The 21,107-nt window shown below is 40.5% G+C and overlaps 3 protein-coding genes across 3 annotated transcripts; 2 read left to right on the top strand and 1 right to left on the bottom strand.

Moving 5' to 3' along the window:
* Positions 1-155: 155 nt before the first annotated feature.
* On the bottom strand, positions 156-8,827 carry LOC145481697 (nmrA-like family domain-containing protein 1). Its single transcript, XM_081460217.1, has 4 exons — positions 8,134-8,827; positions 5,316-5,537; positions 4,589-4,707; positions 156-2,855 (listed from the first exon to the last, which is right to left on the bottom strand). The coding sequence occupies exons 1-4, from the start codon at positions 8,513-8,515 to the stop codon at positions 2,649-2,651; spliced, it is 930 nt and encodes a 309-aa protein (XP_081316343.1). The 5' UTR covers positions 8,516-8,827; the 3' UTR covers positions 156-2,648.
* Positions 8,828-8,887: 60 nt separating this feature from the next.
* LOC145481698 (ubiA prenyltransferase domain-containing protein 1-like) lies at positions 8,888-12,014 on the top strand. The gene is made up of 2 exons (XM_081460218.1): positions 8,888-11,104; positions 11,711-12,014. Exons 1-2 carry the CDS (start codon positions 10,512-10,514, stop codon positions 12,009-12,011), a joined length of 894 nt encoding a protein of 297 aa, XP_081316344.1. The 5' UTR covers positions 8,888-10,511; the 3' UTR covers positions 12,012-12,014.
* Positions 12,015-14,713: 2,699 nt separating this feature from the next.
* On the top strand, positions 14,714-17,172 carry LOC145482714 (ubiA prenyltransferase domain-containing protein 1-like). The gene is made up of 2 exons (XM_081461356.1): positions 14,714-15,440; positions 16,222-17,172. The coding sequence occupies exons 1-2, from the start codon at positions 14,869-14,871 to the stop codon at positions 16,520-16,522; spliced, it is 873 nt and encodes a 290-aa protein (XP_081317482.1). The 5' UTR covers positions 14,714-14,868; the 3' UTR covers positions 16,523-17,172.
* The last annotated feature ends 3,935 nt before the right edge of the window (positions 17,173-21,107 follow it).

The raw sequence follows: 21,107 nt of genomic DNA, 5'->3' as shown, positions 1-21,107 counted from the left end.
AACTGTGAAGGAATTCAGTAGTTGGCTGTTTATCAAACCAATGCCCAATCACTGGTGAACAAGTAATGGTCATATTCTTGACTTATTAGATTACCACAGCAATAGCATAACCAGTTAAACACCCTTGATCTTAGATCTTAAATTCAGGTACTTATATCTCAAAACGAATTCGAGTTCATGCTATTGAATAATAATCACCATGATACATCCTTTAACAGAGTTAAAAAAATTCTACGGAGGGGGCTCAAATCCACATGAAATTACTGGTCAACGCTTAATGCAATAAATCTTTGAGTAATTATCAAACCTAATTATCATTACAGCACCAGTGACACTCTGGATTATCGTTTTGGATCACTATCCATAGCATATGGGATATGGTAGGTGCACGGATAGGTGTGAAAATTTTTAATCTTCCAAAGGACACAAAGTTTATTTGTATCAGGCCGATAACGTTTTTCCAGATTTTTATTTCAACTAGCAAACATTGATACATCCCGCTTGCATCCCTGCGCTGGAAAATGGATATACATGAAATAAAACGGTATACATGCTTTATGTGCGTCGAAGAAGCTTACAACTGACAGGCGAAAAGACAAGCGTGTTAAACGCATGACACAAAATACGATATGTGACGCCACCAGGAGCCATAATCGGGGACGGAGACCGTAAGTCTTGGGATCCGCGCGCACCTATGACACGGGACAATTGTTCTATTTTTAGAACAAATTGCGCCATCCTGACGTCATATATCCGCGCGGATCCACGCACATGTCGGAGGCTCTCGCGTGGATGTTGTCACGTTGCGTGATCAAATGGAGAGAGTTGCGAGACCTTGCGAGATTATCTTGCGTATTTTTCACAGCGATGGCAGGGAATAAGGCAGGGAATACGAACCAGGGCGCTTATATGTAGTTTTATGCTCTGAGCTAACGGAAAAGGTGGGTTTTTCAGGGTCGAAAACAAGACTTCAATCTCGCGCTGGGAATGAGTAATAAGATCTGCTCGCGCTAGTTGAAAGCTTACGCGGATGTTTTTGCGTTTGTTCTGACTCAAGAATATAGTAAGAAAACTCGCTACTCTGGTATCGAGTTAATTTGTGAGTTTCTCAGACAATGGTTAATCATAACCAAAACCTGTTTTGATGGTTTCTTATTGTTTCTGCTTGTTTGGTAAGTTTGCAAAAGTTTTCGAAAGGAAAGTCTGAAGCGTACAATTAGCTCATTTGCATAGAGCAGCTCGTGCACTTTCAGGTCCGAATCGGTGTTTTCAATAGACCATTTTACAGTTGTCTGCTCAGTGACCTGGCCTTCGTATGGCAGCGAGGCTAGAGTTGACCTTGTTTTGATACAGACCTCACTACTTTTGTTGTGTAAAACAAGTTGTTCTGATGCTAACTAGGTGCATTTACATGACAAAAGCAGTGAGGTCTGTATCAAAACAAGGTCGACTCTAGCCTCGCTGCCATACAAAGGCCAGGTCACTGAGCAGATAACTGTAAAATGGTCTATTGTCAACAAATCTTGACAAAGATTTCTTTCGCTATCCTTTGTGCTGAGATGCTGCAACAAATTTCACGAACGCAAAAGAGGCTATTAACATCATGTGTGTTTCTTCAACATAAGCATAGTGAAGTTTTACACTGCGAAAATGAAAATAGACAAGGAATTTTGATAACTCGATCAACAAAATCGAAATCGTTACTGGTATTCGAAGTTGATTAAAGAAAGAGTCATCGTAACTTTGCTGATTACTTCTGCTTCATTCACATATTTTCAGCTTAGCTTTTAATATGTTCTCAAACATTTATCAATCTTAAACATATTTAAAAACTATAGAGTTATTGTCTGAGTTCGATGTACGCTTTCACACGAAAGTGCGGCGGAAGTACAATTTGTCATGTTTACTGAGTGTACAAAACACACATCGGCGGGCGCTCTCATTCATCGACAACAGAGAATTTACTGGATTTTTACACGAATAAAACTGAGCAGTATCTGCGGAAGTAAAGTTATTGGGCCTTGATGAAACATCAAGCGTTGCTTACAATTCAGGCGAAACTCAAACTAGCAATTATTTTGTTTTACTTTTCGGTCGCGATAGACTGGCAAATTCCTCGCAAGCGTGTGGCAAGAGGAACTAGGAACTATGAAGTCCTGAAGCTCTGCTATGTTTAAATATATCCAGTTAGTTTTTTGCTGTGTAATGGAAAAGCTGTTAATCTTCAATATATGTGAAATTTAAAGTGGAGTAATGTACAGCTCATGTAAAAGAAGCATCCGTCGGAACACAACTTGGTCAGCGATATATATGAGCTTAAAGCGCAACATACCTAAATTCGACACTGTCTTACTTCACTCAAACTGGAGCAGCTTACGACGAAAATACTTAAGCAAAATTCCAACAGACGTAAACGCGTTGAGTTGTGGGCCAAAAACATGAAAGATTTCGGGAATTTCGGACGCCATTTCCCCCGCGCGACATCCACAAAAATCCTCGCGGCATGTACGTGCGTGTGCCGCACGGGACGGCGCAATTTGTTCTTAAAATAGAATTATTGTCCCATATCATGGGGACACCCCCAACACTAGAAATGGCGCGCGCTTACGGTCTCCGTCCCCGATTATGGCTCCTGACACCACCTATAACTACTTGATTTTGTTGAAGGCGTCTTCCAGCATCTCCTTGTTTGCTTGCACCCACGGATCAAACCGCTGAGCCTCACAATTCAGCTTCTTAGTCGCACAAACATCACGGTCTGGTTTTCCACGGACGTAAAACTCGAACATGTTGCCAATTTCTTCCGCACCGGGAAAACCCAGGGCTCTAAACTGATCACAAGTGATCTTTGAATCCTTCAAGAATCCAAAAACAGATTTTGTTATAATTGATTTTGTTATAATAACTACTCGTCATTGGAATCACTATTTGACATTGTGAAGACTAGCTAGGGATTGATTAAAATTAGACCCTTTGCCGCTAGGACTCATTGACCTTCCTCTCACTAACTATGGCCTAGCCTATGAGCAGGCTCTTCGTGTGGCAACTGGAAGAGCCTGTTCGCAGGCTATCTATGGCCCAGCTGAAGGAGTATGGTAAGAGCATGACGACATTTGTAAGATTGTCGATTGCAACGGCACCACCATTTATGGCAATTTGAATGTTACAAAAACTCTTGGACTTTGTGTCATGCAATTCTATCTGTATCTGTATATCTGTAGGCTAAATTGAACACCAGGCAGTTACGTTACCATTATCAGAAGATCCCGAACGATAGGGAGTCATAAATCCCATTTTCCCAGCCCACATTTTGACCAAATACCCGTTCCCAGTGTCAAACCGACAAATAGTTAATTTTCCCGCAACATGGAAAGGGTCAAAAATGCAAACAATTACATATCTTCAGTGGCTATGACGACTTTTTCGCTAAGCAAAATTGACTGGGTATGGCCAAAGCAAAAGGGTGGGACATAAGCACCCATGTCACTCGATCATCCTTTACGCCCCTGTGAGAGGAGCATACGGCTGCCAGTAAGCACCCATGTAGCCAATAGAAAATGATTCAAACATGGCTAACGTTTCAAGGACCTAATCGTCACCTAATCAAGTTTCTCATCACAGGCTTCTCATTACAGATTGTGGTTTGCAAGAGTATTTGGCTGGTGCCCTTGCATCACATCTTTGGACCGCGCAACGTAACCGTCTAGCGAAAGGAAAATGAGGAGGACTAACAACTCAGTCCAACGCAGTGACTTCTGACGAAACTTCGATATTTACAGAAACCAGGAACAAAAAACTGGCTTGATAATCCAAATTATGCATTAATATCAAGTCCATCTTTGCAAGTGATTGCAACAATTTGATCTGCGATGTTCCAAAAAGGAAAAACTTTGTTTAGTGAGACTTCCAAAATCCCGATACAAAGACCCTCGACGGACGCCATCGGCATTCTTTACCCACATTCAACACCCCGATGAAAAAAGGCTAAATCCCAGTGGTCATTTTATCACTTCGGATCCTTCTTACTAATTAACCTGGCATAGTCAATCGAACGTTCGCCAATTCAACCAAGTTGAACACCGAACTTTGTGTGAGTTTGATTTCCGAACCAATCGAACAAATCGAACCGAACGGAACTCAATCCATTAGATTGTGTTCGATTGGGTTAGGCAGCCGAACTCAATCGAACGCAATCCAATGGATTGCGTCAGTCGATGTGTTGACTGTTCGGTGAGTAAATTCGCTTGAACAAAGATTATATTATGTGGTCTCGAAAACACGATAAACACGAGTTATACTGAAGTAACTCGAGCCTCGAAAGACTCGTTAATGATTTTTTCAGGGTTCAGAAATCAAAACTTCGATTTAGTTCGATTGTCCAATTATTTTTTGTGAGTTCGATTTGGTTCGATATCCGAACTCAATCAAACTCAATCCAAGGATTGAATCGATTTGGTTCGATTGAGTTCGATTGAAATACAGTTCGATTGGGTCCGATTGACTATGCCGGGTAATTAAGTAATAATAAGTTTGTCACCCACCACGTTTCGTTATTACATCTCTTTCTTTCTGTGAAATTTGAACTGACCTGAAATATCTTAGGGGCCAGATGCTTGGACAGTATGTCACAATACTTTTGAATAGTGATCTTGTCTCCACTCAGGCCGATTGTTTTGAAGCGATAAACATCTGGATTCTGCAGTATCTCTGCGTGAAGAAAACAAATCGACGAGTGAATCCTTCAGCGGGACAAGTGCAAACTTCACATGAACTTAGGACCACTTAGCAGACCTTTTCTCTCTGATAGGGACGCAAGAGCGGAAACTGGGTATGTGAAACAGTTTTACTTATATACATAAATCGCTCATTGGAGATTCACCAGAATCCCTTCTTCTCAATCAGAAACCCAGTAACCTTACATTGGGTTAGGAACACTACAGGTCAGCAAACCACTCATACAGCAAACCATTCAAACACTCAAACACTCATACAGCAAACCATTTTTTTGTGCTGGAAAGTATTTGACCTTATTATATGGAGAAGAGTGTTTTACTGGGAACTAAACCACTCGTAGATTCCATACGCCACTTCATCCGGGACCCGAGTGGCGTATTTTCCGTATGTCACCTTTGTGAGTGTCGTATCGTTCAATGACCTCACGATTCCCGCCTTTTGCTTTTGTTGAATTGGTTTCTCCATATAATAAAAAGAACATTACACGTTGGCTCGAAGATATGAATTTTATGTTCTTGCCACTCGAACATAAAATTCCTATCTTCTCGCCAGCATGTAATATCCTCTCTATATATGCTTACCATATACACATTCTCCTCCCTGGGTGACGTCGATTCCGTCCATAGGAACATCATGCATTGGAATATCAAAGACATAAGTGTGTTCAGCCGTTTTCCGTGGCTTCATCATCGATGCCAGGTTATTAAAATAAAATGAGAAGCGAACTATGGTGAAGGGCAAGCGTTCCTTCAGCTTCTTCCCGTGCAGATACTCTTCCACGATACCCTTGCTGTCAAAATGCGCTGAAAACGAAATCACCATTGTAAAACTGACTAGAAACAGCCCGGGTTGGGGGGGGGGGGGGGTACTCCCGATATAAGGATGGGATGCTCGTCGTACCTTTAACGGTTTAAAAAAAGCAGTTTTGGTAGCTCTTTGGGTGTTCAGCCTCAAAAGGTCCACAGCGGGCGCATTTGCGGTACCTTTTGGGGTATTGAGCTGAGAAAAAATATGACAGGAGATAATGCATTGTTTTAGATTTGGTACCTTTTAGGGGTGGAAAACATTCCAAGCCATGCCAACAAAACAGGACCTTGGTATCTCTTAGGAGTTCTTTTTCAAAATTTCCGACGAGCACTTCCGTCCTGTTTATATAGGCGCCCCTCCGGGGAAACAAAAGGTTAATTTATTATGCAATAGACCAATTTCGATTCATTAAAATTCAGCCTAGAACAGTAAACCTCAATACGAGGCTCCGGGGAATAACTACAGAGTCTGTGAGGTTTATTCCCCAGAGCCTTGTGCTGAGGTCTATTGTTTTTAGGCGGAATTTTAATGCATCGAAATTGGTCCATTGCAACTCTATCACAGATGATCGTCTCTTGAGGACAAATAACGTGCGAAACGGTGTAGATGTACCGTGACGATATTTGCACTCTAGTTTTCCCATATGTCGAACTGTTATACAAGATCGTTACATCTCTCTTCTCTTACATTTAGGCTGTGTTACGCAACTGAGTGGCATACATGTATATTTTTTAGATGAGAAGCTTAGGAGACCTGTGATAGTTGGGGTCGAGAGAGCCGGTAGACCATATCGGGGGGGGGGGGGGGGAAGGGGGGAAGGTAATGATTTGAGTTTGAGATATCAGCGTTCAACTGTTCAGCATATAGAACACTCAGTTGAATATGGCCTCTCGTTTGTGTACACGAGCCAGAGGAGAGCATGCTCTTAGACTAAATTATTGCCAATTTGACTAACAGAAATGTCTTCAATGGCTGAAACACAAATTAAAAACGGTGAATTTGTGAAATTAATAAATTGAGTGCCAAACAGAGCGCTTTTTCATTTCCGCTGCATGGTACATAGGCTGTCACGCAAGATTTGTATTTGTCTTTTGCGGCTATCAGTTCAAATTTCTATTGGGATATCTGGACACTCGCTACGAATTTTGGTAACTAAGTTACACCGCGTTCAAAACTTTATTCAATGACGCATAGTTAGTATGAACTAGAATATGAATAATGTTTGCGCTATAACGCAGCGGTCAGCTGTTTCGTTTCGTCGCAGCTTACAAGGTAGTTCAGAGTTGACCTCACAGAAGTTTCATCGATGTGTCATTGACCCCAACAACTACAACATCTTCAACCCTGAGTTACTAAATCCTCGACTTACTAACCTCAAAAACTGGAACATTCCTGAAGAACGAATCATTTTCAAACTACATGTACGAAAGTGAATAATGATCATCCCAGTAAATTTTCCAGTTTAAGCAATTGGAAAGAAGAAGCCTGAAAGAATCCCGTTGAAGCCCTGATTTTCTTTTTTTTTTTTTTTTTTTTTTTCAGGCTTCTTCTTCTTTCCAATTGTTTAAATTGGAAAATTTACTGGGATGATCATTCTTCACTTTCATCTACAACCGCAGTTCAAATATGAATTATTTCATAATATACTTCACATCAAGGTACATGTATGATAAAACCTAATTGAGCTATTCCATGCATGATCAGTGGGGGAGGGAGGCTATTTCACGCCGACGGTACTGAAATAAAGTTTACGCACGATTCCGTGTCCTTGAATATCGATATCCCTCTTTCTTTGAGTTTCCCTCGGTCATTCGATCACAGTGGGTTTTGCCGAGTTAATTTTCACTTCTTTGACACGAATTTCTGCTTTAAATCCTAAATCTAGGCATTACGTGACAATCGCCACGCCGAGAGTTGTCCAAAGCGTTTACATGAAGAAAAGTTGTCCAGCTTGCAAGGGTTACCCTACCTGCCGAGGCGAGATTGTCTCGGCCCCCGAGACGGGCTCGTGATCCTAATGTAAACGGTTGGTTGAATTTTGCAAAGAAATAAGCTAAGAGTTACCTCGGCCAGGGTAACTCGGGGGGTGGGGGGGGGGGGGGTTGTCTCGGGTACCCGAGACCATATCAATGGGGCCTTAGAGGATGCACTGTTTCCAACTTGCATCTAAGTTACACTCGAAATCGTGAGATACAGAGGTCCATATTGATGATTCTGTAGGATTTTCACACTTTTAGTTTCCTTATTCTGGATATTTAATAAATCAGCCATGGAATATGCCCGGGGGAATATGCCAGTTCACCATGACTAAGCAGTTATTCTAATCTGATTGACATTTCAAATTCGTCCGGTCCGCCTGTTGGATATTTGTTAGTGAGTGAAGTTTGATTTTTTAAAAAATCTTTGGACTACTCGCTTACACTGATTTCTCTACTGTTACAATATTCCTGTTACCCAGATATTATCTGCGTAAAACGCACACCAAGGAGTTGAGCCTCTCGGAAGCACAGCCCTGCGCTTTTACTCGACTGTCTAACATAGTTTGAGATAACAAGTTTAGTCACGAAATGTATGGCAAACTAAACTACTCACCACAATCAATTCCAATTTGCTTCTTCACGTTTTCCAGCCCACTGTAAATCAAATGCTTCACTCCAAGTGCCTCGCACACATCGATAACTCGTTTGCCTTGATCGATCTCTTTCTCTTTACTGAAATGCTCCCAGTAATTTGTCACCAAGAAAACACCGTACGAGCCCTTCAGCGCTTCTTCCACGGACGCTTTGTCGTCCATATCACACTTGACCACCTCACACCCCTTACTTTTGAGATTTTGGGCCTTGGTTCCATCTGGGTCTCTAGTCACTGCACGGACGGCGTAATCTTCTCCTCTGGAAATGGCTTTGAGAAGCGCAGAAACTACACCACCCCCTTGTCCGCCAGTAGCTCCGAATACGGTTATGACTTTGGCCATTTTAAGGCAATTTGAATCGTGCCTTAACGAAGCGTAAAAGCGCCTGCTTCGGAAAGGAAATTAGGTCGCTAATCGAACGTCACTTGTCGTGGAAGTGGTATGCAAATTTAAAACCAAACCCCAGTATATCGATTATTCACGTCACGCCAATATGTCACTTTGTTTGCCTTTTGAGTGTTGTTTTTCTGACGTAAAATAAGAATTAAGAAAGACAGAAAGATGAGAAGGTTCACTGGAACATTCAACTTTAACAATAAACTAGGATCTTGCTCCATTCTCCTCTTCTCTCCTCCTGTTCATCAGCATATGTTTGAAATATCAAAATTGTTCGTTTACGATCCTCGAATCACGCGATCATATCGATTCATATATGAAAGCGCATATACCAAACTCACACTCATTAACAATTCATCCATTGAGAAAGGCAATCGAGTCAGGTCCCAGTCCCGGGCGGGGGGGGGGGGGGAGGGGTACATCTGGAAAAATTGGCGGGGGTGTGGGGCCCACTTCCCAAAACCCTTACCCTATTTATGACCATAATCTGCGATATTCCCTGCCCTAATTTATGACCTGACCATAAATTCGAGACCCTATTTATGACCTGACCCTTAAATCAAAACCCTGTCTCAGACCTGCGTTACAATTAGTTGCCTAGTTCAGACCAATGTTAAATTACCGTAAACATAATTTGTGAAGGGCTTTTGTTGATTTTCTTTTCGACAATGACGAAAAAGTGGCTTCTTCTTAAAACATACCCATATCACGGCTAGAGTGCAAAACTCATACCCTATTTATGACCAAAATGGCTAAAATCAGCTAAAATTGATACCCTATGTATGACCAAAACAGCTGAAAAACCATACCTTTTGGGGCCGTGCATACCTATGTAACCCATATAAGGGAGTATCCCCCCCCCCCCGGGGTCCCAGTGCTGGTGGGCTCTACGCAAAAGCGCTTCGGGCCCGTCACGCAATCATTTGAATGATGAAACAGTACAACAGGTCCTTGCCATGAGTTGGATGAAGTATCTGTATCAGTATATCTGACTACACTGACATAATATGTTCAGTTTGAGCAGATGCTCCGTCAGTCAGTCAGTTACTCCCCGGGATTACTCCATCGACAATAAGTGTTGAAAAACTGATGAGGGTGGGTAAATACGTAAATAGTTTACTCGTAGGAAAATAATTGAGGGATACTATAGTATTGACCTGGAATTATTCTTTAACAATTAGAGAATCCGTTCTCGATTTCAATGAGGTGAAAGTTTTTTACAAATCATCTTTTACGTATCCATGATTTACAAATTCAATCTGCCAACCAGTAGCGATCATGTGGAAACCATCCCCAAGTGGACATTATATGTGCAAGTTTCATTGTTTCCTTTCTAACCTTTATTTTAAAAGACCAAATTATAATAATTGACAACGGCCAGCTCTTGTCTTTTGTCCTCTAAACACTGCCAAGTAATTCTTTACTGTTCAATCAACGAACTGAACAATAGATCAGGCGCGATTGAGAGGCCATTTCAAAAGACTCGTGTTACCTGCTGCATCAGCTGGATTTCCAAACACTCGAAAACATTAAATAAATACGGTCTCGTGTTTTCAGTTCTCTTGTATTTTGCAACCCTGATTTGTAACACTCGCCCTCGATTTTTAAAAGAAATAACTTGAACCTGTCCACAGCATTAGCGACCGTAGTGAAAAGACACGAACACCACACATAATTTAACGCATCATTTTTACGTAGAGGCCTTCGTTATATTTTTAGAATTTGTTGTTCTAAACGAAGAAACAATCCATGGGGTAACCAATTCCGATTTCATAACAGAAATAAGACTTCCTGCCTTCATTTTCCAACAGCGAATCAAATTCGACCACATGGCAAAGGGAAAGACAATACCCTGATTCAATAACACTGGTCTATATTCATTCAATGATATGATTTGTAAGGGTATTGAATTAAATATTTCAAACATTCGACATCTCAAAACATGAATTACTTTTCTAACAAGCGATGGCCGCAGAAACTTACAAGGATTTTTCTGGCAGTGCGTCCTTGGTCGTTTTCGGCGTCGATGACGAGCACTTTTCTTGGATTCTGTCTCGCGTGGAAAGAAACCGGAAGAATTGACGCTGTTCAGATGTTATTTACTACATTTACTATCGTATTTATCCACAGCGCTGGAAATTTAGTCAACACGTATTACGACTTCGCTAACGGTGTCGATACAGAAGATTCTGACGATCAAACCTTGGTGAAGAATGAACTTTCTCCGAGTGAAATGGCCGCTTGTATCGCCGAGTTGTATTTCTTGGGCATGGTGTCTTTTATAGCGGTTTATCTCCGCGCGGATGTAAACAGTTTTCCTCTGGTTGCCTTGTTTTTTAGCGGCGTGTTGAGTTCATTTATCTACACCGGAGGAATCGGTTTAAAATACATTGCATTTGGAGATGTTTCGATTTTATTGACGTTTGGCGTTCTGACCACAGTATTTGCCTTCTTTACTCAGACGGGTGAAATTTCCATGAAAGTCATTGGTTATGCTTTACCTCTGGCGCTAAACACAGAAGCCATTTTACATGGGTAAGTGCCGTAGTTTTTATACAAATAAATGTTTATGTACTACATTCGATAAGATTATATCTGTACATGACTCTCTTTAATCGGAAAGTTAATATGGCCGCTGAGATCTGTGAGATTGCCGAAGTCCATGGAAGGTTTACTGACGGTATGAAGCTCGCCACAAAACCACCTCTTCTGTAAGTTGATCATGATTGCGTTCTTGTGCTCTTTGAAAATCGATCCAGTGTTTTTCTGTGATGTAGTTTCAAGTTTAGAATACTGAGAAGCTGACTGAGTTGATCGGCAATGAGATCACGCCACTCTAAGCCACCTTCCAGCCCCAGTAAGACCCTTGAGCCGCAGGCTTCCTCTAAGCGCTCCCAAGTCGCTCGTTCCACTAACGTGCGTCGTTCGCAGACTCTCTCGCACTCTAAAGCGAGAAGCCAGATAGCAGCGCTTGAGTGCGTAACCCAAACACTAGAGCCGTCTCCGATCTCCAACCGACGGAAACGCTCTTTGCGCACGTCACGCAAGATTTCTTTGAGGAGGAGTGCGTGACGAACCATCAGAACGTCTAGTACGCGTTAGAACATCCCCTGACACAGTGAAATCTGTTTCTTCTCTCAGGAACAACACTCGTGACCTTGAAAGTGACAGATCAGCAGGAGCTGTGACGTTAGCCATTCTGCTTGGCAAGCAGTACGCATGCGTTCTGTATTGCTTTCTTCTGATGATCCCGTATGCTATGCTGAGTATCCTGGCCTTGAGCTCTTCTTGGATTCTTCTCGTTCCCTTGGTAACTTTTCCGCTGGCTGTTCGTCTCTCATCCCAGTGCTTCCGCGGTGATCTATTGCAGATTCCTCAAAACACCGCTCAGCTTAATCTTTTATTTGGTTTGCTTTACTTGACTGGACTAGTCGTCGCGTAATGGGCATATTGATAATTTTTTTTTTTCATTATGGCGATCCGATTGATTCCTTTACGGAGACCGTTACATGTCTTTATTATTCAACTTTCATACACTGTACGAATTCCGATTTTCTGATTGGTTAATTTTTACCACGTGATACTGGGTTGTGACGAGACAACCACTTAGCCGTCATTATCCTGGTGCAATAGCTGTGGTGTAAATTCAACACACCACTTTCATTACACCATGACTTCGGCGGACTCAAATATAGTGGTTTCGATGCAGTGATTCTTTGTGCAGTGTATTCAATTTGAATAATAAAAATGTTAACCCACTCATTGCTCGTGAACTATCGGGATTTACCTGTACTCGTTCACTAACAATGAACTCGAAATTTTCAATACCGCACGAGGCCTTGCCGAGTGCGGTATTGAAATTTCTCTTTCATTGTTAGTGAACTCGTGCAGGTAAATCCCCTAACCTGTAAATAAATGACGTCCTCTGATATTACGTCGACCGGCTTAGCTAGTTATAATTAGAACTTAGGGACGGACCATTAGAAAAGTGATGGGGGGTTGAGGTGGCGAATTTTTAGTTTGCACGAATTTTTTTTTTTTTCGCTCACTGCTTGTGCAGGAATTTTTTTTCCAGGTAAAAACCTCTGCACGAATTTTTTTTTTCAGACAAATATTGCTTTCTTTTGAACAGTAAAATCTTGATTCATTATCTATGTTTTTGTGCTTTATCACTTAAAAATTGCAATTTAAAACAGAAACAAGGTTCTAACTGTCTCCTTTCAATAAGAAGAAAGTGCATAAGTGATTTTTGTTTATTCATTTTGGGCCTGGTAATATTGTTGATTCCTGAATGACATTTCTGGCTATTGTAGTATGAATTAATTTATGTCGCCTTATATTTGTCATTTCATTCAGTGTAAGGAGAACACTTCAGAATATTTTGAATAAGAATTATTTTTAATAGACACTGGCAAATTTTATATATTAAATAAAAGTCACAATTGGACCTTCCTTCTGCATGAATTGTTTTTCTTTATCTTCTTTGCACAAATTTTTTTGCTTGGCATTTTCCTTTGCATGAATTTGTTTTTGCTTTTTCCCCACCCCGCCCCCCCTCCCCCATCACTTTTCTAATGGTCCGTCCCTTAGCCTCGACCCAGTAGCTAGACGTTCTTTCATTTAGTGATATCTGAAGTAAATTATTCAACCTCTGTAGGTCATAAATTAAATTGCAGATACATTAGTTTAAGAGTTCCCAACATTTCAATGACAAGCAAAACCCAAAGTTGTCCAAGATACATCAAATTAGAATTATAAGCATAAAGCCCCGGCCAAACGGTCGCGACATGTCAACGCAACATATCGCAACATTGTCGGGCCCAACATGTTGCGCGCGTTTGGCCACCCTGTTGCAGCGTGTTGCGACTTGCTGGGAGTGTGAAAATGGTCAAATTTGAGCCGACAACATCCAACATGTCGCAACGCCAAACGCGCGCGACATGTTGCGCCCAACGATGTTGCGATATGTTGCGTTGACATGTTGCGATCGTTTGGCCGGGGCTTTATGCTTATAATTATAATTTGATGTATCTTGGACAAATAAATCTCCTCTCAAAACGGAGTTATTTAGATACCAACAACATCGATCAATTGTTAAGCACAAGCAAATAAGAAAGGTGTAAGTATTGCCCGGTGTGACCAGGCTACTCAAATCGTGTTTTAACAGGTCAGAAGTGAAAAAAAAAGAGAAAAAAATCAACAAGTATTGCGTCGGGGAAATGATGAAATTAAGCTAAAAAACAACGGTAGCTTCTCTATGAGCAAACAGATCAACATAACTAAGTACAATTATTTGATAGTCAATGGCATGGGCTCCTGTCAATGGTTAGAAAGCAAAATAACAATGTAAAGTACGAAAGTGTATGCCACTTATGTTAAGTCATAATAAATGAGAGAAATATTTTTAATTTCTTTAACTTTCTAAATAAAAGTAGGTTCAAAGTAGTTTGATTGATTATCGGGAGTTATTCATACAAATGAAAAGTCCTTATTAAATATTGAGCAAAGAAGTGGTGTACAGCATGTGTTATCTTGCTGTCACACTGTTAAGAGGAAAATGAAAATAAACGACTTGAAAAAAATATTATAAAAATATTAGTGACAACAATATCCTGACAATATATATGTATATTCGAAGACCAAATAGAAGGCAGAAAATATCGAAAAAATAGCTCGAACAGTCGATATTGTTAAAGGTATCTACATTTTTGGTAAGGGTGTTCATAAAATGCTTTCCACGCAGCATCGAACTGTACAAGCTGCTCATATGGTTATTATCTTTTTTTTGTAATTTTGATGTTTTGTCAGTTATAATCAGAAGCTGCAGCAAAAACAAGGAACTATTCATGTATGGAATACATAGCGGCCTCAAATGTTTTTGTGCATGCATTTAAAAAATATTGTATGACAAATCAAACTTTATGTGACAACATGTGTAAATAGAAGTCTAGGAATCGTAACCACGACTTTGAAAACTTGAGAATAATTTCATCACTTTTAACCTCATAAGCTGGTTGAAATAGTTGTTTGTTTACGCAACAATGTTAATAGCATTGGAATTTGACATTTTTATTGATAATTGTTTACCTACATATTAATTACCTCCTAACGCCCTTCTAGCCATGTCTGGAGCGTCACATTCTAATTAGTGAATAACTACACGAGACGGTATCCAATGCAATTTAAATATTGACTGTCACGAAAGAAGTTAAAACGCTCTCAAAATCATCTCGTTCGACTTTTTTCGGTTTTGATTTATACTGACTTGGGATTTAATCTGTACAAGAAAACAATCAGTTATGTCTTTGAACTCAAACAAATTTGCTATTTTCTTCGAATCGCTTCAACCATGGACCTTCCCGGCGTCGATTTTGTCATTTCTACTCGGAACAGCCTTAGCGTGGAAAAATGATGGCAAGTTTCTTCTCCTGAACTTTTTCCTCACAGCTCTTGTGATCCTGTTCACGCACGCAGCGGGGAATTTTGTGAACTCGTTCTACGAAGCACAGAACCGAAGATTCTTTATTTCACCCGCGACACGAAGAGTCACGCTTGAGCTTAGCGCACAGTGGGCAATATGGAGCTACGTTCTAGCGACGGCTGCCTTCGGCTGCCTGGCTGTGGCTTCTAAAGTTGAACTCAGACAGGAATTTGGGTTGTATGCCACTGGGTTCCTCGCTTCTTTGCTTCATGGTGGAGGATTGAAGAACATAGTTCTTGGTGAGGTGTTAGCCTGCGGAGTATTTGGACCTCTGTCCATTCTGTTCGCATACATTGAACAGGTTGGAAGCACGGATCACCAGCTCTCGTATTTATGGATTGCCGTTTACTCTTTGCCATTTGTGCTCTTTACGGAAGCTATATTTCACAGGTAAGAAACTACATGTCGCTTTGTTTACTTTTATTTTTAAATAGGTGAACATTATTTCCCTTTGTTTGTTGTCTTAGCCATTGAAAATCGAGTGAAAAGTGACAAGCTGTATAGCCTTGCTCTTCGACAATTTATATTTTTACAATTTTGAACTTTGGACACAGTCATCCTGGGAGTGGAAAGGTCTAGAAAGAATTTACTCATTTATCATTATCAGTTCTAATCTGCTAGAGAGCATGGGATACACGACAAACATCAACACTTCGCGCATTTATTTATAGCAATGATGAATAGATAATCTGGCAGGATCGGCCGCACGGCGTAGATCCGAACACACACGAGGCAGTTCGAAGATGTTTTTCAATCCAAGGCTTCGTTTGGGCGCTTATTTGACGCGCGATTTTCGACATTTTTCTAAAACATGAACTACAGACAAGTGATTGACTTGGCTGATTATTCACGCAATGAAACATTCATGTAACGCAACTTAGCTATTAAATTCACGTGCCCATTCCATCTGTGTTGGATCGCTGCGCACACGGCTTGCAGCTGTCGTGAATATCTGTTCTCATTGGCGGAATAATAAAAAATACAATTCTGGAAAAAGCGCGCTGGGAATATTTGGTTCATTTAAAAATGAATCATGGCCTTTTTCAGCTACAGCAGCTAGGCTCGTAATAACAATAATAATAATAATAATAATAATAATAATAATAATAATAATAATAATAATAATAATAATAATAATGATGATGTTGAGGTGTTAATGTTTTTTTGCTAGTCAAAACACACGTGACCTAAACTCAGACAGGAAAGCCGGTCACAGGACTCTGGCAATACTTGTGGGACCACAAAGTTCATGTTATCTTCACACCTTGTTACTGTTGTTCCCGTATGTAGTAACAGGTTTACTAGCATCCTCGACCTCGCTGTATTTTAGCATACCTGTGATTACAATTCCGTTTGCTTTGAATTTAAGTGTAGCGTGTTTTGAAGGAGAACACCTCACCTTGCCACAAAATATAGTCTTGTTAGATTCTGCATTTGGAATTTTGTATGTGATTAGTGTGTTCTTGAAGTGAAAGAAGAGCTTTTCAAATGTAATCGTTTGTTGTCTGAGCACCAGTGGATTTCAGGGAGTAATATACAAAACATGCCAAATAACATCTAACGGTCCAACATCATAGTCGTCAAAATCGGTGGAATGATTTCTAAACGGTGTTTATTTCATGGGGTTTCTTGTTTAAGAACATAACATGTTGGTCAATTATGGGATGAAAAGTACAGCCGAAATAAGCGAGCTGTTTTGTGGTTCGCACTATTATCTGCATCAGAAATTTCATCCAAGATTTTCGATTTTGTTTGGCACGGTCTATTCTCGTTATCGTAGGGTCCCCAACCACTCACGTGAAATCACGAATGCTCCGACAACAGTGGTTTCGACTACCTTTCTGCAAATTAAAAATTCGAGCATTAGTTAGGTACGAAGTTATAATTCAACAAGGCAAGTTGATTTTTGTGGTTTAACTCTGGAAATTGTGTTTGTGGAGCGAATACTTAAAATAACTGTTCTAACAGTCTTGAGGTGTGACCCTACCCCGTTAATACGGCAACCTTGTTGATACAGTCAAATTTTCATGGACCGTCGGTGATCGTATTAACGGGGTTCCACTGTATTGTTCAGTTCTTTGTTATGTTGAAAATGCTATTAAAATGATAAACAATATCGCGAGTCGAAAGCATGCTTACTTAAGTGTAACGCAGAACGAGATTAATAACGCAATAGAGCGGTTTTCAATTGAGTGTCTTAAAACCAAAACCAAAGTAATCACTCTATCCAGTTACAATGGACACAGAAACCCATGCAACTCTTTTCTCATGGTCAACATGGCTAGCGGCATGGATCGCGGGCGCGTGCGCCCAACGACGACGACGCGCAACATTGCGGCCATACTCCAGCTCACTCCAGCTGATACCAAGTCATGCAGTCTTGGTTTACAGCGTATATCTTTGATATTGGACATCCATGTTATGTTAATTGACACCTGTCAAAACAAGGTATCCGCTGACCAGTATCACGTGACCGTATTGCGGGCTCAGGTTTAGAGCTCATCTAGGTCTTGTGGTTTTTTTAACCGCGCGGCCATGGGCCGAGCGCGGTTCTAGGTTTACCCGTGGTTTATTAACCGCGCGGCCATGGGCCGAGCGCGGTTCATGGTTTACCCGTGGTTTTTTTTTTTTCGACTTCGGTGCGAGCAGACCCAAGCTTCCACTCGGCCAAATTTAGAGTCACGCAACCTGTGATGTTTACTCGCCAAAAGCTGTTGAAACATTAATAAATCTCATCTTTTGCGGGAAAAAATTAAAAACCCAGCGCTCGTCAAAAATTATATTTTTTCAGCAGAAATTTAGCTCGGAGCATATACATATTTATATTTGTTTGAATCGTCGATGAAATGACCTTTTCCGGATTTTTTTTCCTTCGGGGTCAACCGAAACCTCCGATTACAAAATCACGCCGAACCTACACGTTGCAAAAAAATCTCTTCAAAACCCTGACTTCGAAGCGATATAACACTTCAGCGTTAATAGCTACCACACATCGGCGGACGGTAAATCTATTCCTTAACAATCCAGCTTTATCGTGTTAAAATTTCAGCGAAATCGAACAAAACCAGAATTAATTAGAATTTTTTTGTGACCTCACTCCCCAGACTTGACCTAACAAAGGAAGCAACGGTCGCCCATAGCAACCGAAAAACACGAACATAACAAAGCCGACGTTTCGGCCAAAAAACTCCACAATTATCGCCTGAGAGCTTAAACTTGAATGGGAACATCTTTCTCGAACTTCTTTCAACTGATTTAGACGAAAGACTGGCCTCGGCGGGCTACAGAAAAGACAAAGAGAAAAACAGAACAAGACAGGAGAACAAGCCGATAATATTTCATCGCATGGCTTTCGGCACGAAAACGAAAATACAGCTTACTTCTGGATAAATTCAGCCTTAGAAGCCAGCAACTGGCCACAAATTACTTTCTGTATCCTTACAAATGTCTTGATTTCCATCTCCGAAAGATTTTGCCCCAATTTTGAGCAAATAAACATTTCGTCGACGGTGACCGCCATTACGTTGGCTTGCATACTAAATTAGCTAACTTGACAAAATTCTCCCGTGGGGGGGATATGACGAAAAGAGCTGAAAGATGGCGTATAATTGGCTAATGATGAGATCATCCCACTGTCCACATTTGGTGAGAATCGAAAGTAACGCCAATTTTCTGTCACGTTTTCAATCTGTGGTCACTGGAGTGACCAAAATCGATACATCGGTCGGGATAGAGTTTTATTATTAAATTATATGACTTGTGTGACTACTTTACTAGCCCTTTACTCGTGGAAAACACCAATTAAATTTAATCATGACTTTAAAGAAAGAAAGCTGTTGTTAATTGTGTTATTATTGTGTCATTTATATCGTTCATGCCCATACATATCCCGAAGAAAGTTCAACAAAGATTAAGACCATTAGGTCATCGGAGATTTGTCAATGGCTACCACTGATGGTGCAATAATACAGTTTGTGTTGATCAAGTGATGTGATGTCTACAGTAAGAAAAGAATCATCAATGACTACTTTGGAATGTGCACTCCGTTCCGACGGTACTGCTAAACAAACAGTTAAATTTTAAAAGCGCGGTTATAAGATCTAACAGATCTTCTTGTTTTTTTTTTTTTTGTCGGTGACCAGACGCAGACCTCCGCTCGGCCAAACTTTGAGTCACGGAACGTGTGATGTTTTTCCGCCAGAAGCTGTTAAAACATAAATACACGGACAATTTTACGGATATTGTTTTCTTTTTTGTGGGTAAAATATATTTTCTTTTCGTTTTATCAAAGCGTTGGATTTAAAGGGAATAATAAATACGGTGAAAAAAGGTATTACGTCAGCCATGGAATGCGCTGATGTTGCAGCTTTCACTTTCGCTACGTGACAAATAAGATCGTGTTTACTTTGCAAGTTTATTTCGGCAGAAGCGACGGTCATTAATTTATTTGTAATTTTGCGAGTATTTCTTGTGGTTTTAGGCAAATGAAGTAAATCCTTTGACTGTTTCATCGCAGCAAGTTCATAGATCGGAAGGAAAATTAAATATTTGCAAGCCAAGCAAAGAACGTGTCAGAACGTGCAAAGATTACGTCATTGATAGGGAAATAACCACCGTACTAAAGATAGCCGTAGATAACGCAATTCTTGAATTATGTGACTTGTGTGACTTCTTTGCTAACCCTTAACTCAAGGGAAAAAAACAATTAAATTTAATTGTGACTTCAAAGAAAGAAAGCGGTTTGTAATAGTGTTCGTATCTTCATGCCCATACATATCCCGAAGAAAGTTCCAGATTAAGACTATTGCGTCATCGGAGATGTCACAACGGCTACGACTGATGGTGCAATAATAGAGTGTGTGTTGATCAAGTGATGTGATGTCTACAGTAATCAATGAATCATCAAAGATTGCTTTGGAATATGGACTGCGTTGCGACTGTAGTACTAAGAAAACAGTTAAATTTTAAAAGCGCGGTTATAAGATCTAACAGATCTTCTTGTTTCTTGTTGGTTTCCGATTGGAACGCAGGCTAATGCCAGGTAATTTGTTGCATTCATGACTGGGTTGTTCGGAAGCCGGATAACGCTAAGGCCATCCCCCCCTTTTTTTTCGTTTATTGTCAAATGCGTTTTTTTGATTTTGGGTCGGTCGGTCGGAAAAGGGAAAAAAACCAAAAATACAATTGGAAAAGGAGTCTGGAGCTGGGAGGCCCGGTACCTCAGCATAATGTCCGTGGAGCCTGGAAACAATAAGGTGTGGTTACAAAGTCAGCATGGCGGCAATGGAGGAAGGAAAAAGTTGACGTTGTTGTTAAAATCAAACGAGAACAGGGAAAATCTAAAAGTCTGTTTGGCAAAAAATTGCTTATGTTTCAGATTAAAGTGAGGATTGTTTGAAATAATGTGTCATTGCCTTCATTGCCTTCTGTGTAACTTTTTTTTTTTTGGAAAACGCGAAAATCTGGGTCGGTCGGACGACGCTAAACAGAGAAAAAAAAGGGGATGGCCTAACCCAGGATTAAAAGTTAATTGAAGTACAATTTTTCTTCTATACAAACGTGTTTCACTGCTTTTGAGTCATGGGCTTCTGGTGTAGTTTGAGATTATTCAAAATCAAAACAGAAGGCCAAACAATATGAACAGAATACCTCACCACAAATTTACAAAACTCAAATCAAAATTCTCGCTCATCTTGGGTTTAGCCTGATCGGACTTTGAACAACCCGGCCCAAGAGCTCCGCTTTTAGGCTCCGCTAAATCTATATATTATTCATATTTCATTGTGCCGCAATCTTTCTAGTATTATTGATGCTTGTAATTTACAATGGACCATTTCACAGTTACCTGTTCGGTGACCTGACCTTTGAATGGCAGCGAGACTGGAGTTGACTTTGCTTTGATGACGTTTCTGCTTTTGTCACGTAAATGAACCTAGTTAGCATTAGAACAACTTGATTTACACAACAAAAGCAGTGAGGTCTGTATCAAAACAAGGTCAACTCCAGCCTCGCTGCCATTCAAAGGCCATCTCACCGAGTAGACAACTGTGAAATGGT

This window comes from Orbicella franksi, chromosome 3, assembly GCF_964199315.1.
Source record: "Orbicella franksi chromosome 3, jaOrbFran1.1, whole genome shotgun sequence".
Lineage (NCBI taxonomy): Eukaryota > Metazoa > Cnidaria > Anthozoa > Scleractinia > Merulinidae > Orbicella > Orbicella franksi.
This window is presented reverse-complemented; position numbering and strand designations above follow the sequence as displayed.

Excerpts from the sequence above, each read along its gene's own strand:
- LOC145481697 (XM_081460217.1), bottom strand. The coding sequence starts at position 8,515 with ATGGCCAAAGTCATAACCGTATTCGGAGCTACTGGCGGACAAGGGGGT. Across the intron at positions 5,538-8,133 it reads GCAAATTGGAATTGATTGTG|CGCATTTTGACAGCAAGGGT; the intron begins GTGAGTAGTTTA and ends TTTCGTTTTCAG. Across the intron at positions 4,708-5,315 it reads GGGAGGAGAATGTGTATATG|AGATACTGCAGAATCCAGAT; the intron begins GTAAGCATATAT and ends TTCTTCACGCAG.
- LOC145481698 (XM_081460218.1), top strand. The coding sequence starts at position 10,512 with ATGAATTACTTTTCTAACAAGCGATGGCCGCAGAAACTTACAAGGATT. Across the intron at positions 11,105-11,710 it reads ACAGAAGCCATTTTACATGG|GAACAACACTCGTGACCTTG; the intron begins GTAAGTGCCGTA and ends TTCTTCTCTCAG.
- LOC145482714 (XM_081461356.1), top strand. The coding sequence starts at position 14,869 with ATGTCTTTGAACTCAAACAAATTTGCTATTTTCTTCGAATCGCTTCAA. Across the intron at positions 15,441-16,221 it reads ACGGAAGCTATATTTCACAG|TCAAAACACACGTGACCTAA; the intron begins GTAAGAAACTAC and ends TTTTTTTGCTAG.